Source organism: Mauremys reevesii, linkage group 1 (genome assembly GCF_016161935.1).
Source record: "Mauremys reevesii isolate NIE-2019 linkage group 1, ASM1616193v1, whole genome shotgun sequence".
In the NCBI taxonomy this organism is placed as follows: Eukaryota; Metazoa; Chordata; order Testudines; family Geoemydidae; genus Mauremys; species Mauremys reevesii.
The window spans coordinates 40,256,510-40,284,300 of NC_052623.1; the positions used below are offsets into that span (position 1 = coordinate 40,256,510).

At 40.8% G+C, this 27,791-nt stretch overlaps 1 protein-coding gene across 7 annotated transcripts in view; it reads left to right on the forward strand.

Moving 5' to 3' along the window:
• Window positions 1-27,791, forward strand: part of GRIA4 (glutamate ionotropic receptor AMPA type subunit 4) — a 297,816-nt gene that overhangs the window by 191,102 nt on the left and 78,923 nt on the right. For all 7 annotated transcript variants that reach the window (XR_005584298.1, XR_005584303.1, XR_005584304.1 and 4 more), the window contains exons 5-8: window positions 14,440-14,493; window positions 16,314-16,472; window positions 17,677-17,844; window positions 19,600-19,704. Coding sequence is in view for 4 of the 7 variants with exons in the window: in XM_039486995.1 (XP_039342929.1) it covers window positions 14,440-14,493; window positions 16,314-16,472; window positions 17,677-17,844; window positions 19,600-19,704 (486 nt within the window). In the remaining 3 variants the exon portion in view is untranslated. The remainder of the gene's footprint in view (window positions 1-14,439; window positions 14,494-16,313; window positions 16,473-17,676; window positions 17,845-19,599; window positions 19,705-27,791) is intronic.

Below are 27,791 nucleotides of genomic sequence, written 5' to 3' on the forward strand. Positions count from 1 at the left end.
TGGCTCAGGCAGTGGTGCTATAAGGAGGGCTTTGGGATGTATGAGCACTGGGAGCATTCATGGACAGAGGACTGTTCTCTCGGGATGGACTTCACCTGAGTAGGGAGGGAAATAGACTTCTAGGATGGAGGCTGGCACAACTGATTAAGAGAGCTTTAAACTAGAAATTGGAGGGAGATGGTTGGGAGATGTCCAGATAATCTCCACTCCGGATTTTAACATTGAGAGGAAAGAAAATGAAGCAAGAAAGGATACTGTCATAGGTAGGAGAATGGACATACGGAGGAAGGGTAGTGTCGATACAATTCTTATAGGTGATACTGGCGGTAGAACGTCTGGGCCTAATTGGGTAAAGAACATGAGTGAAGCCAAACAGCAAGAATTAAGATGTTTGTACACCAATGCAAGGAGCCTAGGTAACAAAATGGAGGAAGTGAAACTGAATATTATAGGGATAACAGAAACATGGTGGAATGGTAGTCATGACTGGAGTACAGGTATTGAAGGGTATGTGCTGTTTAGCAAAGACAGAAATAAAAGCAAAGGTGGTGGAGTAGCATTGTATATCAATGATGAGGTAAACTGTAAAGAAATAAGAAGGGATGAATGCAGATATGGAGGTAGATATTACCACATCTGTGGTAGAAGCCAAACTCGAACAGCTTAATGGGATGAAATCAGGGGGCCCAGATAATCTTCATCCAAGAATATTAAAGGAACTGACACATGAAATTGCAAGCCCATTAGCAAGAATTTTTAATGAATCTGTAAACTCAGGGGTTGTACCATACGACTGGAGAATTGCTAACATAGTTCCTATCTTTAAGAAAGGGGGAAAAGGTGATCCGGGCAACTATAGGACTGTCAGTTTGACATCTGTAGTATGCAAGGTCTTGGGAAAAAAATTGAAGGAAAAAGTAGTCAAGAACATTGAGGTCAATGGTAATTGGGACAAAATACAACATGGTTTTACTAAAGGTAGATTGTGCCAAATCAACCTGATCTCCTTCTTTGAGAAGGTAACAGTTTTTTTATACAAAGGAAATGCAGTGGATCTAATTTACCTTGATTTTAGTAAGGCATTTGATATGGTTCCACATGGGGAATTATTAGCTAAATTGGAAAAGATGGGGATCAATATGAAAATTGAAAGGTGGATAAGGAACTGGTTGGGTCGTACTGAAAGGTGAATTGTCAGGCTGGAGGGAGGTTACTAGTGGAGTTCCTCAGGGATTGGTTTTGGGACCAATCTTACTTAATCTTTTTATTACTGACTTTGGCACAAAAAGTGGGAATGTGCTAATAAAGTTTATGGATGACACAAAGCTGGGAGGTTTTGCCAATACGGAGAAGGACCAGGATATCATACAGGAAGATCTGGAAGACCTTGTAAACTGGAGTAATAGTAATAGGATGAAATTTAATAGTGAAAAGTGCGAGGTCATGCATTTAGGGATTAATAACAAGAACTATTGTTATAAACTGGGGAGGCATCAGTTGGAAATAACAGAGGAGGAGAAGGACCTCGGAGTATTGGTTGATCACAGGATGACTATGAGCTGCCAATGTGATATGGCTGTGAAAAAAGCTAATGCGGTTTTAGGATGCATCAGGCGAGGTATTTCCAGTAGAGATAAGGAGGTGTTAGTACGATTATACAAGGCAATGGTGAGACCTCATCTGGAATACTTTGTGCAGTTCTGGTCTCCCATGTTTAAGAAGGATGAATTCAATCTGGAACAGATTCAGAGAAGGGCTACTAGGATGATCCAAGGAATGGAAAACCTGTCATATGAAAGGAGACTGAAAGAGCTTGGCTTGTTTAGCCTAACCAAAAGAAGGCTGAGGGCAGATATGATTGCTCTCTGTAAATATATCAGAGGAATAAATACCAGGGAGGGAGAGGAATTATTTAAGCTCAGTACCAATATGGACACAAGAACAAATGGATATAAACTGGCTATCAGGAAGTTTAGACTTGAAATTAGGCAAAGGTTTCTAACCATTAAAGGAGTAAAGTTCTGGAACAGCCTTCCAAGGGGAGTAGTGGGGGCAAAAGACATATCTGGCTTCAAGACTAAGCTTGATAAGTTTATGGAGGGGATGGTATGATGAGATAGCCTAATTTTGGCAATTAATTCATCTTTCACTACTAACGGTAAATATGCCCAATGGCTTGTGATGGGATGTTAGATGGGGTGAGATCTGAGTTATTACAGAGAATTATTTCCTGGGTGTCTGGCTGGTGAGTCTTGCCCACATGCCCAGGGTTTAGTTGATCGCCATATTTGGGGTCGGGAAGGAATTTTCCTCCAGGGCAGATTGGCAGAGGCCCTGGGGTTTTTTCACTTCCTCTGCAGCGTGGGGCATGGGTCACTTGCTGGAAGGTTCTCTGCACCCTGAAGTCTTTAAACCATGATTTGAGGACTTCAGTGGCTCAGACACAGGTTTGATACAGGAGTGGGTGGGTGAGATTCTGTGGCCTGCACTGTGCAGGAGGTCAGACTAGATGATCATAATGGTCCCCTCTGACCTTAAAGTCTATGATTCTATGCTTCTAGGACCCCAGGATGCTGACCTAGGTGCTGTATAGACATATAGTTAGAGGCTGTCCTGACCTGAATGAGCTTGCAGTTTAGAGAGACAAGATAGAAGAAGGGAAATGGAGGGACAGAGATGGGAAGTGACGAGTCCAAGTTCACACACAAGTTGGTGGCAGAACCAAGGGTTACTGACTCACAGTCCATTGCCACAGGATCATGCTACCTCATGATTTGCCTGTGCCCATTCTGTGAACAATTATGCTTTCAATCACAGCTGTTTAAGAGCACAAACATTTTTATGAATTAGAGGACAAAAGTAATTGAATGAGACTGAGGATTCTATCTACTTAATCATGTTGTGCTTCTAAACTGTGCTTCCAAATTGCCCTCCTAAACTAATTTGCATGCCTACATTATTGGTAAGTGCTGTGCAGCTTAGCTTTCCATTTCCTAACAATCAAACTGCTAACACGTGCAGTGACTAGTGATTTATAAATGGAACAGTCCATGGCAACAATAGTCAGATGGACTACATAACAAGAATCAGCATCAGTATGTTTCTCCCATGTTTCACCAAGAGTGCTCATTTCTTCTTCTTGGGCACTGTAAAACAGTGTCTCCGTTTGTATTTTCAGCTTGTTCAGTAAAGCTCAGCAGCCAAGTGGAGGTAAATTCAAACTGGAAATATGGACATCTATCTTTTAAATGAGTGGCAGCTCATTATTTTAATCCTACTATAGGTGTGCTGGATTTGGATGCTGAACTCCTATTTCACCACAAATGTACCCATGGAACAAAAAGCATTATCACAGAGACCCAAGCAAAGCAAAGCAGGGTACTCCCAAGTAACAGCAACTGCAAAATTGTAACTAAAATTCCTATCTGCTTTTTTATGAGGTCGCACGATCCAAACTGTATATGCTGCAAAATCAAGGATACTACTCAGTTTACTAGAGCAGGAAGAAAATAGATGTGTAGCAAAATGCGCACACTGTTTAGGGAAATGTCAGATCACCTTGTTCTAAGACAGGGGTTCTCAAACTGGGGGTCGGGACCCCTCAGGAGGTCATGAGGTTTTACATGGGGGGTCACGAGCTGTCAGCCTCCACCCCAAACCCTGCTCCAGAATTTATAATAGTGTTAAATATATAAACAAGTGAGTTTAATTTATAAGGGAGGTCACACTTAGAAGCTTGCTATGTGAAAGGGGTCACCTGTACAATAGTTTGAGAACCACTCTTTTAAGATTTACTTGGATTTAATCAGTTGGATTAGTTTGCTTTCCACGTTCTAGTGAATACTTCATATATTTCTTTTTTATTTCTTCATTTGCCCACTTTCAAATGGGACTGAAGGAGGATGCCATTAAAATGAAAATGTAGAAATGGTTGGAGAATAACATAGGCAATAAATTGTAGAGTCATTCTCAATTATTTTAACTTAAATATATCCTATTTGTTCAAATATATTTGCTTTAATTGTTGTTGCTTCAAATTTATGCAGCACTCAAAAAGTGTATTAAGACATATGAGTCCAAGAGATTTTGCACTCTAAACAGACAAAATACAATGCATGCAGAAAGAGATGATGATGGATATTCACTATTGTTAGTTCCACAGATTTTGTAACATGATTTTGTGGTTTTGGGGTTTGTTTGTCTTTTTTTTACTCTGTACTAAAGGAAAATGTTAATGTAATTTCTAAAAAAAAAGGAAATGCCAAAGTTGATGGTGCCTGTTCAATCTTTACTCTGTCTGCTTGTGCACATGCATACAACCTTTGAATGCATGCAGTCTTTAAACACATTGTCTTGCACTATTTTTTCACAGGCGTGCTCATTCATTGCTCATATATGAACAATGCATAGTTAATATGGTAGGGATATAGCATGACTGAGACAGGGTGTTACAGATCTGACCCTTATTTCTGGCCAGATTTAGGGTCCAACTGTCCAACACTAATCACACTGAGTAGTACTTATATGAGCAGTCCCATTAAACTCCATGTAAACAAAATGTCAGAATGAGGCCTAGAATTTGTCTGAAATAAGGCACAGATCCACATAGACCTACCTCATTCTATGCGTACTGTTGCACATGCATAGATGGGTCTTGTGGGAAATAGTATGTCATCAGGTAAATACTCTTTCATAACTGAATTTTGCAAATGTAAGGCCAGATTGTGGTTCAACTAATGAGCCAGCGCTGGGCAGCAAGGTAGCTGTTACTCTCCTGCTCTGGCTACCTGCATCATAGGCAACAGCATGAGATCATCGTTTGGTGGGGGTTGCTACTCACCCTCCCCTGGGGATGAAAAGTTGATGGGGTCAGAGAGTGAGTGGAGCCTTTGTTCTGCTCTCCAGTGCACTGGTCAGTGGAGCTCAACTGGGATTAATTTGCCCCAGGTATAGTGCGGGTCCAGATTACTTCCCTCTGGAGCAAGGAGTGAAAGGGAACCAGATTGTGACTCAGAGTCACAATGTGGTTCTGACGGTCTGCTCGTGGGGCAGCACAACTGCACAGTATCTCGATACAGGCCTTATGCTGCAGCCACAATTTAGCCCCCATCCCAAATTTCAAGCTTATACCCCCAAGCTCTATTGCACTGAAGCTGTCAAAAGATAAGTGCTGAGCTCTCCCTCTTGATCCAGGTGTGTGCACATTTGTGGAAATATATATGGCGGGGCTGTATTTTTTGTTTGTTTACCTTTCTTTGTATTTGAAAATGGTTGAACAGTGTTTTGTCAACTTGCATTTACCTGCTGTTCAGCATTGACTGTGAACTACTGGAGTTTGTGAAAAATCCTGCATGTGAAGTGCAGCTTGTCCTTTTTGGTGTGAACACCAAGGGGCTGGAGGAACCATTTTTTTATCATTTTATTAGCTTTTTACTTAAATGAAAATGTCCACAATGGATTCTGCTATCTCCTGTCCCACTCCCTTAAAAATCTCTGGGCCAGATTATAAAAGACCATAGTTCGTGAATCTTTGAAAAACTCCCACTCACTGCAGTGATAGTTGAATAGGACCCTTATTGCAGTGGTTACTTCTTTCCTTAGAAATTTATATCTACTTCTGGTGTCTTTTTTCTCAAGCTTTTGTATCCGTCTTTTCTCTTCTGTCTATAGTAATCCAGGTTGCATTGGCTTTCCCATCTTCTACCTTGCACAGTCCAAAACTCTTACATTTGCTGTATGAGAATCTTTAAATATATCTCATCTATAAACACTGATCTGTCTTTTTTTGAACGTTGCATAATATAACAGTTTGGTTGTCAAGATCAGCAATCTGGCTCCTGAGCTGTACAGCAGGTTGATTTCAATCTTTTTTTTTCAATACAAGTGGCCAGTGCAACCTTTTCCAAGAGACCAGCACTTCTTCACTCTGCTCCATCAGTGTTCTGCATCAGCCAGCCCTAACATCACCACTCATACAGAATTGCCTTCACCGTTAAAGACAGAGGTGAAAATTGTTATTCAGTGTCAGACGTATATTCAGTTGTTCAATGGAATTATACACATTAGTAAAGAGAACATTCACAGCATCTTGTACCATTAACAATGATATCTAGGAAGTAAACCACTATTAACATTGTAACGCTTATATTTTAAAAATCGGAAGCCAAGTTATAATTAATTAATATGGTTAAGCAATATTGTCATGTGGTTACAGCAAGCTACTGAGAATCAGGAATCATGGACTCTGTCCCCAGATCTGTGACCAACTCAATGTATGTCTTTGAGCAAGTACTTTAACATTGCTGATCTTCAATTTCCACATTGGTAAAGTGCTTTGTGATGAAAAGTGGGGTTCAGATCCAACTCCCACTTCAGTGAGAGATGGATCAGGCCCTAAGTGTAGAGTTTAATTATTATTTCTACCACCAAACTAAAACTGAATTGGTTTAATACAGTTTGTGACTGGGGAAAAATATGGAAACCAACATATACTGTTTGCTCTATTTGCTGCACTCTGCCAATGATAGCTAATCCTGATGAAGTAATGCCACCTAGCTGCAGGTTACACTGCTAACATGATAAAGTTGTAAATTTAGCTATTCATTAGTTAAAATATACATCTATTTGGCTTATTGGTTTTGTTTATTTTGGAGGTTCTGCTTACTTTAACAGAGTACTTGGTGTTTGGCCAAATTACCCTTAACTCATTCTCATGATTTACTGAGGCTATGACTACACTACACAGCTTTTAGCGACATGGCTGTGTTGCTACAACTGCGCCACTAAAAGTCATGCAGTGTAGCTGCAGTTTGCTGGCTCACCTGCAGACAAAAAACTTCCATCCCCAATGAGCGGTGTTTGCATTGTCAGCAGGAGTGCGCTCCTGCCAACAATGCGCTGTTCACACTGGCAGTTGTCATGGCAAAACTTTTGTCTTTCGGGGCGGGGGAGGTTAACACCTCTGAAAGACAAAAGTTTTGTCATTCAATTGCCAGTGTAGACATAGCCTCATGCCTTTACATTCAAGTCAGTGGCATAAAGAGGATCCCTGTACCCCCTGGCACAGGCTAATCTAGTGTCTCCCCTTCTCATATTTTCATGCACAGCCTACCCACAAGCCTGGAAAATGGGCTCTCAGATTGACTCTGCCCAGATAGGACTGCAAAGCAGCTCACTGGTCAAAGTTCTTGGCACCTGAATAGTTCTCCCTGCATTGTTGTGGTAACTGCACCGCTCCTGTCGGCTGCCTCTGTGCTACAATAGCAGCTGACTGTGCTTAGTTCCCAAGGAAGGCTGTGGATTTGGGGGATTCTTCAACAGGTCTTTCCTTTTCTTCTTTCCTCTCTCTCCTTCTTCTTCCTTCTTCCCCAGCAGCGTAGACACATGGATTGTAGCAGGGTGAAACTGAGAACAGCCAGTGCGGCAACCCCTTTGGAAACCCATCACTATGCCCTCTGGGAAAGGGACCTTCCTCCCTCCCCCACCACTGCCTGTGGTCAGCAATGAATTGGGAAAGGCCCCTCTGTTTGAAATTTTTCATTAAGTTTTTTCACATTGGATATTTCATCCGTGTCTAGATGTGATGTGATGTAACAGTGCAGCAACACGGACGAGCTTAAACTACATCAGTAATACGAAAGCACATTGTCACAGCACTGCATAGCTAACGAGTTTTGGACCCTAACAGAGGGTTGTTTCTTGAAGGAAAGAGAATGAGTGGGCAGCGCAGCAGACAGACAAAGGGTTAATAAATTAACCTAATCTACCTTTATTTACAAATACACATTTCCCAGAGATGGGCTTGGAACAGAAATGAGTTAGAGTAGCAAAAGCAGCAGAAAGTGGCAACCTGCCAGGGTGTTTCTTACTCATGCCTTCTGAGACAATTCTGAGGGGGTTTTATTCCAGCATAGCCAGGTGTTTTCTCTGCACAGCTCTGTGTACTCTGTTTATAGCAGTGGTGGGCTCTGTATTTGAAGTTCGTTTCTTCTGTGCTTAGTCAGGTGCTTTCAGTTACCACATACTATGGATGTGTGGTGCCACCCATGCTTAGGCTGTGCCACTGCTTTGCAATAGAGAAGGAAACCCATTTACTAACAGCCTATTGCTTATCTGTCTGTTGCTTCCTTTAACTTCCTCTTTAATTATGTTAGGGCAGGGTTGGGCAAACTACGGCCCAGGGGCCGCAGCCAGCCCTCCAGACATTTTCATCCGGCCCTTGAGCTCCCACCAGGGAGCGGGGTCTGGGGCTTGCCCCGCTCTGTGCGGCTCCTGGAAGCAGCGGTACATCCCCCATCCGGCTCCTATGTGTAGGGACAGCCAGGGGCTCTGCATGCAGCCCCCACCCCAAGCACCGCTCCTGCAGTTCCCATTGGCCGGGAACCATGGCCAATGGGAGCTGCAGGGGTGGCAGTTGTGGATGGGGCAGTGCGCAGAGCTGCCTGGCCTCACCTCCATGTAGGAGCTGGATGGGGGACATGCCGCTACTTCTGGGAGCTGCTTGAGATAAGTGCTGCCTGGAGCCTGCACCCCTGGTCCCCTCCCACGCCCCAACCCCCTGCCCCAGCCATGATCCCCCTCCTGCCCTCAAACCCCTTGGTCCCAGCCAAGAGCACCCTCCTGTACCCCCACCCCTCATCTCCAGCCCCACCCCAGAACCCACACCCCCAGCTGGAGCCCTTACCCCGTCCTGCACCCCAACCCCCAATTTTGTGAGCATGCATAGCCTGCCATACAATTTCCATACCCAGATATGGCCCTCAGGCCAAAAAGTTTGCCCACCCCTGTGTTAGGGCATCTGTACTATAAATCTCTAGCTACTCACCCAACAAGAGCATCCCCATCAACTTTCTTAAGGACTTGCTGTGGAAGTTAAGCTAGTTTCTCAGTGGCTTTTTTTATGGTTTCTGAGTGGCTTTGTAAAAGATTTATCCCAGCTTCAGACACTGTATAAATTCTCATCTCTTATACGGTTTATGTCGTTACACCTTCTGCCACAATATTTCTGTTCAAGTCTCAATCTTTTATCTTTTACAAGCCTCCACACCTTTTACAGTGTATTACATAGGCCTCGCTTTATTGTGTGGCTTCTTTTTCTTAGGTCAGCGGATTGTCACACTATCCGGAAGGGGAAAGCAGCTGTAAAATTTCCATTTGTTATGCACAGCTTTAGCTTTTAGCAGGTGATTTAACTTAAAATAAGGCCTTTTCATTCCAGAGGCACTGACTCCCAGTCTTCTGGAAACCACAATGAGCAGGACATTTCAAGCTGTAATAGTGAGGCATTATTTTTAAATGAGATGTGTTATATTCATTCATTTTGTGCTATGAAAGAGGGAAGGCTGACTCAGAAGGCCTGATTGCTTATGGAAATCAGAACTGGCTGAACTGAAGTCAGTGGAATTTCCACTAGTGCAAGTGAGAGGAGAATCAGAGGCCAAAGCTGTTAACACTGACATGGCTCTATCTTCTTTTGATTAAATCAGTTTCTGAATTTCCAAATAGTGTTGCCAATAGTCCTGTATTACAAAGGATGTCCCTTATTTAAATAGAAAATTGCCCGTCCCATACAAAATCAGTATGGGATGCCTTTTATCCCATATTTCAACAGCAGGGGGCAGTACTCACAGGTGCACAGGGAAAGCAGATGGGACCACGCTCAAGTGCCAGGGTCAGAAGGGGAGTGGAAAGATGCAGCCCTGTGAGTACTAGCCCCCTACTGGACAGGCCCCCCTGCTGAGTCCAGCCCTTGAGCGCAGACCAGTCTGCTTTCCCAGCACGGCTCTGTCTGGCAGGGTAAATGGACGGGGCTGTGTGCCCTGGAGCTGTACTGAAGTGCCAAGGTCAGGAAGGGGCATTGTGTGGCAGGGACGTAGCCTCCCTGCTCGCAGAGTCTCTGCCAATGTCCCCAGCAGGGGGCGCAGCACCGCAGCAGGTAAAGACCAGCAACTGCAGCCTCCAACTCAGCTCCTGGTGCCCATGCAGAGCCTGAACAAGAGTCGCAGAGGCTGCTGGCCCAGCACCTGGGGCCCTGGGTTCTCTGCAGCATCCAGAGCTGGAGACAGAGAAACCCTAGGAAGCATGGGGTTGGGGGGAGAAAGGCCTTACCCCCAGAGGTTCAAGTCAAGATTGGGTACATCTGAGCTCTGTCCTGTAGTTTTTAAATACAACGTTGGCAACCCTATTTCCAAGCAAGACTCCCAGAACGGCTGTTGAGCTAATATTAAAGAGTCATGTTAAACACACTGTGTAAAAACCAGGCAGTGCAGAGTTAAGACTGAAAAGCTAGATCTGATACTTCACATCACTTTTATGTCACTCTCACTCCATTGGCTTACATGAAGTTACTCTTGATTTACGCTAGTACACAGGAGATCAAAATCAGGTTATCTGTTCTTAAACTGAATATGTTAGATCATCAGTTAAAGACCCATCCAGTATTCTGTTCTTTTTAGGTTCTCATGCCTAAGATACTTACATGCATTGTAGCAGGTTATTGATAGAGTTTTATGCATTATCTCTAAATTTTTGTCCTTTTGTAGGATTGAGTCAGGATTCTGAGATAATAATGAATTCAGTTCAATGTGGTTTAATCTTTCTCTTTAGTGCATTCAAATAAATGAGGAAAGAAGACAGAATAAACTGTAATAGAAAGTATAGAGTTTTTACAATAGACCATTACAATTTTTAAGGATACATACAGATATTTTCATGTAAAATCCCTCTCTCTCTCTCTCTCTCTCTCGCTCGCTCTCTCTTTCTCTCTCTCTCTCTCTCTCTCTCTGTGAATTGGAAAATATCCTGCATTGCTACTTGGGCATGGACTTGATGATCGGATTGGGCTTTTTTGTATTTCTAATTCATTTGACTCTGCTCTCGTATTTAGTAGAACCAAGTGTTCACAGTGAATGATGTGCTGAATGAATTTTGCCTCATTTTCTGCTCATAAGTTGTTTGGGAGCCGCTTACATTTTTTTTTATTTATTCATTATTCAGAATTGTTTATTTTATTTATTTATGAGTTTGTTTGGATTTAAGTACAGCAGCATGACAGAACTCCAATTCTAGGCTTTAGATACCCTTATTAATTTAAAAAATGCAAAATTAATATCATGACAAAAGCAAACCGGTGGTGTGTTTCGGCCTGCTGTCCTTCCCACTCTAGACCAGCGTAACCCACCCATCACTTTCCTCCCTAAACTCACTCTAAGCTGCTTCAGACTTTTCTAAATGCCCACTCCAACAGAGACTAGTGTCCCTCAAATATCAATACATTCACATTATTTCAGATGAAGAGAAGAAGGATGGTCTTGCGGCTAAATCTCCTGGCCTGGGACTCAGTTCAATTCCTCACTCTGCTATAGCCTTTCTGTGTGACTAGTCAAGCCACCTAGTCTCTCTGTGCCTCAGTTCCCCATCTGTAAAATGGGGATAATATTCTTTCTCTCACTCTTTATTTATAAAATAAGCTCTTCAGGACAAAGACTATCTCTTACTACGTGTACATACGGTAGGGCCCTGATCGCAGTTGTGGCTTCTAGCCCTGCCATAATACAAATAATGTAAAATAATAACTGAGTGAGAATTTAATTTCAAAGTCGAGGGGCCCTTGCAAAAAATGTGCTGTCCTCAGCTCCTTTTTTTATATAGGAAGGGCTCCATCTTGAGTGCCTCCATTTATCTTAGCTGCAGCAATATAGTACAGGGGAAAAGGTGGTCCTTCAGATAGTAAGGTCCCCTGTCACCCAAGGCTTCATAGTCAGAACCAGCCCCTGAAGCTCCACCTAGAAGTCAGTAGGTAGTCAGTGTAGATTTTGGAGTGCTGGTGTCATATGCTCATAGTGAGGTATTCCATTAAACATTCTGCTTCCAAATGGCAAATAATTCTATAGCTTGTTCATGAGCAGCTCATCATAAACATTTGAGATTCAAAATCAGAACCATGTTGATTAGTTTTGACTGAACATATAGGTCGCATAGCATTGTCTCTCTTCCCCAGTTGGATGAGCATAACTCTTAGAATCAGATTTCTAAGAAGTTCAAAATTTGCATTCCACATATATTTTCAAATATTCACTTAACATTTGCTGTGTCCATAAACAATTCTGACAGCAAACTTGCGTGCTAGAATGTCTGCAGAGAGCAAATACCAGAAAGGCACGAACCTAACTGAAGCAAATTCAGTTAGAAATTTTACTCCAATATTTGCCATAATATTTTTGCAGGATTTGCTCATTTCTATTATTTTAACAATTTTAGAAATGCTTCTGGACCATAAGATCATATGTGGGTTTATGATGAGCTTGCTTGATTTGACTGCTGCACTGTAATGGCCAGTGATACCTGTGTTGTCAAAACTATACAGGGCCAGATTCTCAGCTCGGGGAAATTGTCATCACTCCACTGATCTCAATGGAGCTATGACATTTTACACCAGTTGAGGATCTGGCCCACAGTTTTTAACATGTCATTTGCCTTCTATGTCAAGTTAGTCTCTTTCTCAAAAAGTGAACAGTTCACGCAAATGATGCTTCACAAATTATTTAACACAGGTTTTTGCAACCTATATCAATTTCTTTGCACTTTGGAGGTGTACGTATACCTGTCTTATGAGCATTACTGATGGGAGTACAGATATAATGGCAGATCACTGGTGTGAGGGATGGCAGCTGCATTGAAGCCAATGGAGTTGCAAGTTACTTATTCCAGCAGTGAATTTGGTGAACTTGTATGCACATTGGACAATGCTATGATGACAAGCTTCTGCATATGTGCAGTAGGCTGTTTATAAGTACTTGATTTGATTAACTGAAATGAAGACGAGTTTAACCACCGACTTTAAGGGGATCCTTATTGGACTGCAGATGAGTGCTCAGTTTACATTATGAACAGTCAACCTGACACATGTTGTTTTAAAAAAACAAATCTGATTTTAATAATTGGAACAAAAGGAGAATTAGAAGCCAGTAGTGTTTTGGTAGTTAGTGGAGGGAAGGAACATAGTTTTCTTGTATACCTTATAACTTAAAAATAGCCAATGTTTTTAAGCTCTCTTTGGATTCCTCTATTTTGCTGCACCATGAGAAGGGGATTGGTCTGTTAGAATAACAATGGGATTAGGAATCAGTCAATCCCAAATCCTAATCTGGATTTAGACACTGAATTGCTCTGTGTGCTTTGGGAAATAATTTAATCTCTCGGGCATTTATCCCTCATCTGTAAAATGGGCACATTAATAATTATCTACAGCATGGGAGGATTAGTGCATGTTTGTTCTGTGCTTTGTCCATGGACAGTGCTGTATGAATGCTAAAACTGTAAACTCTTCAGGGCAGGGACTGTAGCTGAGGAGGTTCAAAGCAGCAGAGGGGGGCTTCGTGTCTCCTATTAATTATTAAATTCATCCCTCCCCCACCTGGAAAATCTCAGCCGGTGTCTGTTTTCTGTGTGTTTGAATTGCAGCTAAAATGCTTTGGACAATTGGGTAAAAGCAGCTTTCACTTTAAAATTAAGCCATTAGCACCTGTCATGCTCTACAGCCAAATATATTCACTCTTAGCTGTTCTAGTAAATAATCCGGGATCCACATAGCAAATGCCATCAGAGTTGTCACTAATTATTGTGTGTATTGGCCAAGGGTTGATTTGGGTAGAGAATTATTTTCTCACCCGCAGTGCTGGTCCTTCCAAGTCAAGGCTGTGACAGTTGGCGGCCGGGGGTAATTTGCACTGCTTCACTCGGTTCTGTATCATTTCTCTTTGTGGGCCGAATACTGCAGGCTAGTTTGGGCTTAGCCGTTATGCGTGTGTACAGAGGGGTGGGTGGAACAAGCAAGGAGTCCCCTGCCGCCTGTGAAAGGACCTGTTGCAATTGCAGCTGATCCCCAAAATGGGCAGAAAGAGCTCAGAGTTGAGTGTGAGCCACACAACCTACCACTCAGTTCTTATTTAGTTTTCACTCGTGCAAGCTACCATTATCTTCGCCTTCCTGGGTCAGGACTGAATAAAGCACTTGACCCTGTAAAAACAGAGAACTTCTGTCCCAAACGCCAAAAATGTACCATGTTCTCCAAGCATGGAAAATAAAAATTAAAAACCAGCCTTTAGTCTTTCATGGTATCATATGGCCTCCAGTGTCTGGATATGTATACTGCAGGCAAGTACTACACTTACTAGAATAATATACTGCAGCAACATGTTCAATCATATGGAATGCATTCCGATTGCAGAATTGCCCATTAATTATTTTAGCTCTTTACATTTAGCAGGTTCTAATGATTAGGCATTAGGAAAATTATAGCTACCTCAATCACTTTGATGGAGGAAAGGGGGAATCTCAACATTATAGCGCTAAAATTACATTTCTCATAATCATATGGTGATTAATGCTCAGTTAAAGCAGTACAATAAGATATAGTTTGTTCTTTCTTTCTCCCCACAGATTGTGAGTGTTGGAAAGCATGTTAAAGGCTACCATTACATCATTGCAAACCTGGTAAGATCCTTTTGTATAATTATGTCAGTGGTTTACAAGTAAAACACTCAGCTGTGCTGTGGAGCTATAACACTACACACGAAGTTTGCTATTTGTAACCAATATACAATTTACCATAATAGGTTCTGTGCAATGTACTGAAGAATGTGCATTTTTTGTTTTGACTGCTGCCATTTGCATAACAGAAAGCCCAATTTTGCCCTAAGATACATTCCATTAAAATCAATACAGGATTAAGGGGCTGCCTGGGTATAACGTAGCACAGAGTTTGATCCATATATAATACTACACTATCATTTTGTGCTCATTTTTATGTATTACTAGAATAACAAGGTTCAACATAACTTCTTCACATCCTTCAGGGTAGCATATGTTTTGCTGTAAGATAAGCTACTTCCAGTAGTATTACTGATTCAGTATTTTCCCTCTAAATCCACATTATACATTTGTGCAAAGCGTGTTCACAGAGGAAAGGAAAAGAGTAAATTCAATATTTAATTATTAAAGCAATCGCTTTGCTTAAACTAAACATCCTCATGCAGAGAATATAGATTCTGGTTCTGAAATACATTTTTGTTTGCTTGTTTTCTTACTCTTTACTCACACAAAGAATTTGAGCTGACAAATGACTCTGTTGTGCTGCACTGTACTTACAGCTTCAGTTAAAAAAAAATTAAGTTTTTTTCAGACCTTCAGTTTTCAAAACAAGATATGTCAGTCCTCTCCAGGCTCTTGCTAATTAGACTTTTGGCACCCCTATGCCTTTAAAGAGGGTCTATCTATTCACTTGAGTTGACATTGGGTCAGGTCCTCAGAAAACTTTTTCTAAATCTTGCTTTTTAAATGCAATGTAATAACACTACTTGGAATAAATTAAAATTTGCCAAATCAGTAGAAGTTTAAAAAAAATTGAGAGGTTTCAGTGATAGTTTGGTTGGCAAAGACTTGTGGGGGGTGGTATTTTTTGTTGGTCAGTTGGCTAGTTTGATATTTATGCATTCCTAAAGTGAAATTAATCCCTAAGAGCACCTTTTACTAAAGGGGTTGGATTTACACTCACTGAACAAATTAACCATAGACGCACATCATTATGGATGTGCCTATAATTTAATTTTTCTTTCTATGTTGACACTGAGGTTTAATAAAAACTTCAAATACAAAAGAGGAAATGGTTTTCTGATGGCTACAGTTAAAACTTCATAGTAGGCTTGGTTCTGATGTCACTTACGTTGGTTTTACACTGGTAGGCAGACTTACAAACTGTACATATAAATTCTGATATCCCATGACACCATTATATATGTTGGATCACTAATCCATCTTCAGCTTGAACAATTGGTCTCAGACAGCTTATGCTTACAAAATAGTGTCTTCTTCACTCTGCAATATCACCTTGAACCATGGGCATAACGGATTAGGCCTCAATCCAATACCCATTGAAGTAGTTTGGAGTCTTTCCTTTGACTTTAATAGAGACTGGATCAGGCCCTTAATAGTCTGAAATTGCTTTTCAAACATGATGATCTGAATTTGTTTTCTCAAACATTGTCCATCATACCCAGTAATGCCTTTTCCAACTGTTGATACATATCTATTGCATTCGAACAGTGATCTGGTCATTTAAATTCACTTTTTTTTTATCATTCAAAGTAACATGCTAAGACTGGAGTTTCTTCCCAGGTTTTAAGCCTTTACTTGTCTTAGAAATCTGTTTACCTATTTTCTCTCTGTCTGTTCATTTATGCTCACTTGCTAACCTAAAACATGTCTGGCGCAGAACAATGTGCTAGGGCAAACAAAATGTTAAATTGATTTTCTAGGGATTCAAAGATATTTCTTTGGAGAGGTTTATGCATGGAGGAGCCAATGTAACAGGATTTCAGTTAGTAGATTTCAGTACTCCTATGGTAACTAAACTCATGCAGCGCTGGAAGAAGCTGGATCAGAGAGAATACCCAGGATCTGATAGCCCTCCAAAGGTACTTGTTAATTTTACATACTACCAAGGATTTCAAACATTTTAACTTATGATTCACATAACTGAAGCTGTCTTCTGAATCTGAGATATAATAATAATTAATATATCATCCCTATATTGTTGACTATCTGGAAATTACACTCTATTTTAATCCTGGTGTAAGGCTTACAAGTTGTCATGATCTTACAGTGCAGTTGCATGCCTTTCTGGTTCTTATCTGTCCACTCCAATACACGTATCAAAATCTGGCCTCTTCTACAGACCTAACATTTTCTTGACAGGCAAGCCGCAACTTGGCTGTAAAGATAAGTGCCTTAGAGTTAATTTATTATTAATAGTAATAAGTTGTATTATGGTAGTGTCTAGAGGCCTGGTAGGGATTGGGACTCCATTGTGCTAGGCACTGTACAAACACATAATAAGAGATAATCCCTGTACTAAAGAGTTTATGACCTAAACAGACAAGATAAAATGTGGGAAAGGAAACAAAGAAGTGAATTGACTTACCCAAAGTCACAGAGCAGATGAGTCTTCTGAATCTCAGCCCAGTGCCTTATCCAGTAGACTACCCTGCCTTTGAGCATCTATGTACTTTTCACCTGTGTCTTCAAACTAACAGCTGCTGCATACTCTATCTTACATGGGTTTTTTTGCTTAGAACTGATACTCTCCACTCTGACTTCTCTAGTCTCCTTTATTTCATTATAGCCTCTTTCATGAGAGCAACTAAGCAGAAATTTTGCAAATGAAATGAAAAATACTAACCCTGATTACTCTGCAATTTAAGTAACCGGGTTCTCCCACTCTTTCCAATGCATTTATTCATGATCTTACACCTGCTCAGTGAACTACCAGTTCTTCTCTCACCTTCAGTAAAGATGGCTCGGCAGATGTTAGTCTCAGATGGATAAAATAAATGACAAAAAGTTTGAGAAAGGGAGATTTGTTGTTTTAATTTGTCTCCTGTTATGGTTCCTCAGAGAGATCTTTTGATGATCTTCTGAAATAAAGTTTTAAAGCTGAACTATTGTAATATTATCTCAACTCTGAGAGCATGCATTCCTTGCTTAGATGAAACTTCTATTGACTTTGATGGGAGTTTTCTCTCAGGGTGCATAGAAGGCTAAAACAGAAATATATCTAAGTCTGAGCTGATTTTCTATAGACTTGCCACACTCAAATGATGCATTTGTCTCCCTGTTTAGTACACATCTGCTCTGACCTATGATGGGGTACTTGTGATGGCTGAAACATTCCGTAACCTTAGAAGGCAAAAAATTGATATTTCACGGAGAGGGAATGCTGGTGATTGTCTTGCTAACCCTGCTGCACCATGGGGCCAGGGGATCGATATGGAAAGAACACTCAAACAGGTAAAATTATGCTTAATTCTAGTGACCTTGGTGAATAGTAGATCAATTTGGTGAATAGTAGATCAATAGTTCTGTATGTGGAAGTTATAACACTCAACAAGGTGTGATGGGCATGTGGGGAAGTTTATTTTCAATCACCATCTGAAAGCACCTAGTAATAGTTTGATTGTCTTCACTGCTGCTGTTGTAGTTTATTGGTTGAGAGAGAGGGTAGAGAGCGTCTCAGTTATTCAGATATGTCTTTGATCCCTCCATTTGTTAGACAAATTATATTATCAATGAAGCACAAGAGCTGTGGCCTGACCACAGAGCAAATTTTACCTGGTATATTCAAAACTACTCTGTTATACTGTAAGAAATGGAGTATTCTCTACTGAAGTGCTTAGTTTGCCACTTGCTTTGTGCACTATAGCTTAGGCATGGAAAGTAATATTCATTTAAAGAAAAAGTAAATTCCAGGTCATACAAATAGAAGAATGTGTAATTAAATTACTGTCAGTGAGTTGTTTTATTAACCACACTGGGATGTGGTTTGCATCATCCCAAGTGCTTGTAAAGTACTCCCAGTGCAAATCACATAGGTAAAATTATTTACAGTTTTTGTTTCTTTAAAAACAATATATCCCAGAGCCATTGTTATTGATGTCAGAAGTTTGAATTTCTGATGAATATGAATGCCTGGAAAGTTCCAGATCCCTGTCAAGATGATTTAGCCTTTCTCTTCAAGAACGGAGATTTAAAAAAAAAAATCCTACAGTAGAATTTAAATCATTCCAATTGCAAATGAGCAGACTCACCTCAGGAGCAGACATTGAGAAGAAGTGACTTCTGACAGAACTGGCAGCTTTCTGCCTACCAGCAAGGGTTTCAGTCTTGAAGAAGAGTCGGATAAGGTTGAAATTGACAAAGAGAGAAGGATCTGATTTAAAATGCACGTCTTGACTCTTATGAAAAGATATTAAACATTTAATGTACTTCAAATATTCTGTGAAGAAAGTGTCCAGAGCTATAATATTCTCTAAAGGAATGAAGTCAAGTTTCTATGGTGAAGCTGACATCAGGATCATAAAGTCTGAGTGATGTGTTTATATGGGCTTGATCCTGTTACTGTGGAAGCCCATGGAACACATCCACTGACTTCATCAGGACAAGGACCAGAAGCTGCATGCCTATCAGTGCAGTGCCATAGAGCCCACAACCCAGGGGCAGAGCCTAGGCTGCAGTTCAACCCCTGCCTCCCCTGCATCTGCTGCATCAGCCAGTGGGCTGAAATTGCACTCTCAGTTCCAGAATCTCACTTGCACATGGTGTTTAAGGTCATGGGGAAAAAAGGAATTATGATCCCACAGCCTCTCCCCTGTCACCCTCTGGATTAGGGGTGTTGAGACATCTCCACTCGAGGCCATGCTCCCCTCACACAGATATACCAGGCTTCTGGTAGTACAGAGGGCTTTACCTAGGCCCTCTGCAGCAGGGTGAATTTCAGCATTGTGAGTATTGTACTTCAGTACACGCATGCCTTAGTATCAAGATTTGAGCTGGAAAAGACCCAAAAGGTCAAGCAAAATATCCTTTTTAGTTAGTTTGTTTGGTTGGTTTGGTCCAATGTAATATATTTACAGTATACTGCAGTGAAAATACATGGTCCAAAAGCACAAGAGAAATGTGTTCCATGAGTCACTTAATAATGCCCAGCTACTGTGTGGCAATTGGGTGCAAAAAGCACGAGGCTGGAATTTCTTTTTTCATTTTTAGGTTCGAATACAAGGACTGACCGGAAATGTTCAGTTTGACCACTATGGTCGCAGAGTCAACTACACAATGGATGTATTTGAGCTGAAGAGCACAGGCCCTCGTAAGGTATGTGCTGGTCAGGTCTGAAAGGGTGTGTCTGTCTATTGAAATACTAAATAAATAAAGCCATCAAAATAAGGACTTGAGATCTGCGACTAAAAAGCTCTTGTGTCAAATTTTTCCATGGTGTAAGCAGGCACAACACCACTGATGTTAATGAAGGTGTAGCCACTAGCACCAGGGATGAATTTGGCCCATTATTTTTGTAATCTTTGTTAAATACACACAATAAGTTACAGATTATGTGGTATTGAGGTTTGTGGGATCTTTTGAGAGTGTAAAGTAAATTTTATAGTCGATACATTTATTCTGTGCAACAATGTAAGAGGAAAATGAATAAAAACAAGTGTGTGTGTATGTGAAAGTTGTTTAATCAGGCATAGTCTAATGAAAAATGGCTTGATGGGGTTTTGTTAGGGTGCCTGGGAAGTGAAGCAGGGTCAATAGTCTGAGTAGTACATGCCGACTGCACCTTATCTGCAGTAAATTATCAACATTTTGCAGTTTATCTTGTAGTTGAACATAAACTAGAAATCAGAAATCTTAATTAATATAGGGTTTTTTGAGGGTCGGGAGAAAAGGAAGGGAAAAAAACATTTTATGGAAGGAAAATTAATTGCTCCAGCTAATTACATTTGCTTTAAATACAACTGGCCTTATTTTCATCATTATTTTGTATAAACATTTTAAATGGTCACCATAGAGAAGTACACTTTTGGGCATGCCAAATGCTTGTAGGTATGTGCATACAAATCCTCAAGAGGTGTTGTTCGCCTAAAGGAGAGTGCACCCTTGGAAAATATGGGTCTTTAAACTTTGTAATTCCTTTTGCTTTCTTGCTGAATCTTGTAAATGTTTCATGAATATAAAATATATAATGAAAAAGAGAAAAGGGTAATTGGGTGCATGCATTCTGTTCCTATTTGGAGTGCCATATCCCATTTTATCTGCCAGACCCATCCAAAAAATAAAGCAGAGTTTGAAAGGGGGCAGAGAGATGAGCCAAAGGTGTACAGGAGAGTAGCAGCTCTTGAATTAATACTCAGACAAATCAGGAATAAATTAAGTCAAGAGTCCTTCACTGTTAGATGCACAGGAGTTTTCAGAGCAGACATGCTCAGCAAATGATACCCTGATGAATTGTCATTCCCAAAAGACAAACAGTTCAACATCATAGTGGTGTGGGGGGAAGAGTACTAAACAACAGACCCAGAGCCCAAGCTTTGGTCAAGACAAATTATTTGAAAAGGTATACAAATAATAGCTATGACCCAAATCAATATGTGCAGTTGTAGTTTGCAAGCATGACAAATGACTGAACTCTGATGTGGGGAAGGTGGACCTGTCCTGGTCCTTTCATGAATCCCTCTGTTATCTGACAATGAATATGTTTAATCTGGCTGCCACTCTGGTCTAACTGCCTCTGTTTTTGGTTGTCCCCACATTGGGGACAACAGGCAGTAAGTGCATGTGGGCACAGCGCACAGGAACTCACGTCTGAAGTTTCTATTATCTTTCGAGTGTTCTCTGCATATTCCACTCATAGGATCCTCAGACTGGTGCAGCCTGTATGGTAGAATTCTAGTTGGTAGTAGCCATTGGAGCACTCATGAGCCTCCCTTGCTCTTCCCTTCAGTGAACATTAAACATCCCAGGGCATGGGTATGAAAGGTCATGGCACTTCAATCTCCTCCATTCCTTCTAACCGCCACCGGCTGAACAGTTAGAAACTTGCTATCAGATACTTCCAGAACTATGTTGGCTAGTTAGTTTAGGTATCAGTAGTTAGTAGTTGTCTCTAGCAGTCAAGTTAGTAATAGATAGCGATCAGGATGCCTGAACTGGAGGCTAAAATCCCTAGATTTAAGAGCTGTCTCATGTCTGGTGGTGTTCCTGGTGTCACATATGACAGATGTCTGGCATGTTTAGGAGAGGAACAATCTCCTTCAAAATGCTCTGTTTCCTCAACTTTTTCTACACAAGCAAAGAAGGAAAGACAAAACTTCAAGCAATTTTACTATAAGAGGCACTGTCAGTGAAAACATCTGGAATGGAAAGTGTACAGAGACCTGCTTCGCTCCGAGCAATTCAGTCAAAAGGGACAGATCCTCCTTGGTACTTGGTACTACAGGATCCAAGAAATGTAAGGATCTGAATAAAAAGAAATCCATGATGGTGTCAGCCTCTGTTTTTAGAGCCAATTTGACAGATGAGGACTCATCTTCAGTGCCAAGCAGGGCCGGTGCAAGGATGTTTCGCGCCCTAGGCGAAACTTCCACATTGCGCCCTCCCCCGTCCCCGAGCCCCTGCCCTGATGTGCTCCCCCCCCGCAGCAGCTCCCTCCCTCCGCCCTGAGGGCCTCCCCGTGGCGACTCCCCTCCGCCCTGAGGCGCCCCCCCCTGTGGCTAGTAACATGCATGACAAAGACATTAGCTATTCTCTCAGTTTTGCTTGAAGAATCGGCCCATCCTTGTTTTGACATTTTGGGGGTTGCTGCTAGACAACAAGTTACACTTCCTTTAGAACTGTTGTTGAAGCCAACAAAATCAATTTGGAATACTCCCGCATCTGCTCAGCCTTTATAAAAAAAATGCAGATAAATTATATCAATTTACACATGAAGGGCTGGCTATGTTTTGTACCCATCCGTCTCCTAATTTGTTGGTGGTTGAGGCATTTATTTAAAGATCGAAAGATCCCCAAATTGATTCTATTCTGTCTTATAAGGAGTAGAAGAGGTTGGATGTTTTTGGAAGAAAAATATTTTTTCAGCTACATTAACCATGTGCATATCTAATTATGAAGCTTTCATGGCTAAGTAGCAATATCATCACTGGTGAAAAATGTCTTTGTTCCCCAATTCCCTACTGGAGGAACACAAAAGGTTAGTGAGTGCTGTTTTGATTGAGGGATGAAATGTGGGATGAGGGCTGAACAATTTTAAGTGTGGCTTTTGACTCTTCAGCGAGGGCAATAGCTTCAGCTATCACATTAAGAAGATGTGCATGATTAAGATTAGTGGGACTTTCTCATGAGACAAAGATGAGAATTGAAGATTTTCCTTTTGAAGGAAGTCTATTTAGTATACAGACTGATGAAATACTGGAGAAAATGAAAAATGTGAGATCCACAACCAGATCTTTAGGTTTCTTTAACACAGCAAAGAAATCATATTCAACATACCACAGACATGATCTACCTTCTTCTTTGTTATTGCTTCCTTACAAATATCAAAGGAAGACCTATCATTACCAGCCCCAGTGTCATACCCCCCACCCTCAGAAACTACCAAGATAGAGGCTATTTACACTTTGAAATAATAGAGGGAAGACTTCTACTTCTTTATCTTTGGCGATCCCCGCAAGATCACAGATCTGACATGAGGACACAAAGCTTCAAATCAGTCCAATTGGACTTTGTTTATCCACAGTTAGAGGACCATTTGTCTCATTTTTATCAACAATAGTAGTTGACAACATCAGATAGGTGGATCCTAAAAGTTGTTGCATGCAGTTACATGATTCGATTCAAAACCCTTCCATCCTACAACCTTCCCATTTCCTTCCAGGGCAGGTAGTGAGTTCACCATGAATAGTTAAAAAAAAAGAGTTTCATTCTCTATTGGTAGCACAGGCAACAGAGATCATACAACAAAGTCAGATACGGAGGGGTTTTATTCTTATTATTTTCTCATTTCAAAAAAGCATGGGGGCCTTCACCCTGTTTTGGATTTAAGAATATTAAAATTGTATATACAGAAATTTTGTTTCCACATGTTATCTCAAACTTCTGTAATCCCTTCTCTCTCCCTTCAGGGTTGGTTTTCAACTTAGATTTGAAAGATTTATATTTCAAAAATACCATGTCTCTGGAAATATCTGTGTTTCATGGTAGGAGATGACCATTTTCAGTACAAGGTTCTCCCTTCAGGTTGTCCACAGCAGATAGGGTGTTTACAAAATGCCTGTCTGTAGTGGCAGCACACCTAAGAAGGAATTGGATGTTTGTGTACCCATACCTAGATGACTGGTAAATAAAAGCATAATCCTATTGCATGTAAGACAATATGTTCCCTTTTTTGCCAGTCTGAGGTTACAAAAAAAAGAGTTCATTCTAGTCCAAACTCAGCAAATTCTTCCCAATTCAGCAAATTCTATTAATGGAAGCCATTCTAGATTCAACTCTGGCAACAGCTTTTCTCCTAGAGGAGAGATTTATAAAAATAAAAATTTCTCCCTCTCAAGTTACCACATCCATCAATTCTCTCTTTTTTTCTGGTTGCTGGGTCTGTTGGTGTCAATCTGGGCAGTGACATGATGCACTCATCTTTACATGAGAGATCTTCAACATTGGTTAGCGATAAATTACAAATCAGGTTTAGGCAACATGCATCACAAAGTGATCATTCCACAACAGATGTTAGCATCACTTGTGTGGTGGATAAACACTCAAAATGTAATGAAAGGCAAACCTTTCAATTCCCCTCTGCCTTCAGTAATACTCACTTCCAGTGCATCTGCACTGGGATGGGGACATCAATACTGGCATCTGGACAACAAATAGATCACTGATCAACAAAAGGAAAGACCAAAAGATCCTACCTATCACTATATTAGAGCTGAGGATGCTCAGACTAGCTCTAAAGTAGTTTCTACTTCAGGTACAAAACATTAGTTCAGAAGATAACAGGCAATATGAGGGTGCTATATTATCTGCACAAACAAGGGGGGACTTATTCCCAACAACTATGCATGGAGGCAGGGGACCTTTGGAAATGGTGTATAGAACACAACACTGATCAAATAACAATATATATATATATAGTGGGGAAACAAAAAACTCTTGCAGCTCATCTGAGCAGGTCAACATATTATATGCATGAATGGTCCTTGAAGGACAAATGGTAACATGCATGGAGGCAGAGAACGTTTGGAAATGGTGTATAGAACACAACACTGATCAAATAACAATATATATATATAGTGGAGGAACAAAAAACTCTTGCAGTTCATCTGAACAGGTCAACATATTATATGCACGAATGGTCCTTGAAGGACGAATGGTAACACATCTCTTCAGTTCATGGGGAAATCCGATAACAGATCTTTTTGCATTGAACAGCAACAGCAAGTGTCAAAGATTTTGTTTGAGATCAAATAGAGATAGTGAGTCAATATCAGATGCATTTACCCCCTTTCCCCTCATTCAGAGAGTGAGAAACAGAAGGCCAGGATGGTTTTAATAGTGGCAGCATGGCCCAGACAAGAATGGTATCCGTACTTAATTCACCTGTCAAGAACCTGTAATGGAGCCTCTGCCATTGCTACCAGACTTGTTGTTTCAATAACCTGGGATGCTTTATCATCTGAATCTTAGAATCATAGAATATCAGGGTTGGAAGGGACCTCAGGAGGTCATCTAGTCCAACCCTCTGCTCAAAGCAGGACCAACGCCAACTAAATCATCCCAGCCAGGGCTTTGTCAATCCGGGCCTTAAAAAACCTCTAAGGATGGAGATTCCACCACCTCCCTAGGTAACCCATTCCAGTGCTTCACCACCCTCCTAGTGAAATAGTGTTTCCTAATATCCAACCTAAACCTCCTGCACTGCAACTTGAGACCATTACTCGTTGTTCTGTCATGTGTCACCACTGAGAACAACTGAGCTCCATCCTCTTTGGAACTCCCCTTCAGGTAGTTGAAGGCTGCTATCAAATCCCCCTTCACTCTTCTCTTCTGCAGACTTAACAAGCCCAGTTCTCTCAGCCTCTTCTTCAGCCTCTCCTTCAGTCTCTTCATTTGACAGTATGGAAAATAGGAGTCTCCGGGCTTGTCATCACTACGGGCCAAATTGGCGTTGCTGCAATTGATGCAGCTGCATTGATTTAGCAAGTCTGGTTAAGAAATGCTAAGTCGATGGAAGGGCGCTCTCCTGTCAACTTCTGTAATCCACCTCAATGAGAGGTGGAAGCTATGTCACCAGGAGAGCGTCTCTCATCTATATAACACGATGTAGACACCGCAGTAAGTTGACATAGGTTACATTGCCTTCAGTTATGTAGTTTACATAACAGCGGCAGCGTAACTTACGTCAACCTAGTGCTGTAGTGAAGACAAGCCCTAGGATAGCTATAGAAAAGTTGTTCATTAGAAGTTTAGAATGTATTGTTACATTCCAGAAAAGAGTCCATGCAGAAATGTTATAGTCATAAATGGAAAAAATGTTTTATTTTGGTCTACTATGTATGATATAGAGCCACATACAGCACCAATTAATTACATATTATAGTATTTATTGTATCTTAAGAAAACAATTCTTTCACTATTTTCAGCAAATGTTCTTCATTCAACCATATCAACATATCATGCACTTGCAGATAGGAAATCAGTCTTTATTAATGATGTAGTTGAGCTACTTATAAGGTCTTAATAATTTATACCATCCAATAAGATACTCTGTACCATCTTTGGATCTGAATTTAGTACTGTCACAACTGATGAGTCCTCCTTTAGAACCTTTGGGGAAGTATTTTTTATTTCATTTGTCTATAAAAACGGTATTTTTATAGCAATCACTTTGGCAAGACATATAAATGAATTGCTTGAGTTAATGGCTGATCCAGCGTTCACTGTTTCCATAAAGATAAAGTGGTTCTTCATAAACATCCTAGGTTTTCACAGAAATTGGTCTCTGATTTTCACTTAAACCAGTATATAATTTTACCGATTTTCTTCCCCAAACCTCATACTCAGGATGGGGAAGCTAAATTATATACTCTAGATATTAAAAGAATGTTGGCATTTTATTTAGACCAGACTAAACCATTTAAACAGTCCCCAAAATTGTTTATTGCTCGTGAAAAGAAGTTCAAGAGAAATGCTGTTTCTATACAAATGTTTTCTAGAGGGCTAGATTCTATATTGAGGAGTATAAATTGCGAGGGTTGTCCATTCCTCAGGGAATTAAACTCATTCCGCTGAGTTGAAGGCATTCTCTATGGCTTTTTCTAGATACTTTTCTCTGGTAGAGATATGTAGAGTAGCAATTTGCAATGCTATTCATACTTTTATTACACACTATTCCTTAGCTTTAGAGTCCAGATCTGATGCAAAATTTGGCAAGGCAGTCCTTCAGTCCTTATATAATTCGGACTCTGTGGTCCCACCATCCTGACTTGGAGTACTGCTTATTAGTTTATTCCAAGAATGGGAGTATGCAGAGGACACTCAAAGGACAAATGAAGGTTACATACCTATAACCAAGGTTCTTCAAGATGAACTCTGCATATTCACATTCCCCTTTCCCTTGGAGTCTTACTTACCAAAGGACTTGGAGTCATAGAGGAAGAAACTTCAGTGGCTGAAGCACCGAGACCTTTTATACCCTCTCTCTGGAACGCTTGACATTCATTGAAGAGAGGGGCAAGAGACATGCATGAGCATTCTAATTGCTACTACTAGCTATAATTCTACCATTCAGACTGGACAGGTCAAAGCATCCCATAAGGGTGAATATGCAAAGGAAGAACCTAGGTTACAGATAAGTAACCATCATTTCTCTTTGGTCCATGTGGCATAGGGCAATAAAGCCTTGAGTTGACAGTGGGATGTAAACACTTTTACTGACCCCGTATCTTACAGACAACATGCAGCCATTATGCATTAGACTGAGACGGATGTCTGGCATTCAGATTTGAGATAGACACCAAAGCCCTGGCCCACAATCTAAGGAACTCAATACCAGGCACTCAAGGAGCATATTTGACACTGGGCCAGATCCTCCACTGATGTAAATCAGCATAACTGATTGATTTCAACAGAACTGCACTGATTTACACCAGCTAAGGATCCAGCCCAATATATCACCTTGCCATCAGCTGCAGATAAGCAGAGTTTACAATGCAGTCTACGCCATTCTGCTCTTTCCCAAGACATAACCCCGATGACTCTGACAGATTTAGATACCCATAAGCCTGCAAGCGCTGTACCTTGTCTATTGCATGCTTTTAATTTAATGGGGCCTCTAACATGCAGCAGGATGCCTTATTCCTATCGCATAGAGTAATCAAATGTCATGCTTTCATGCAGATTTC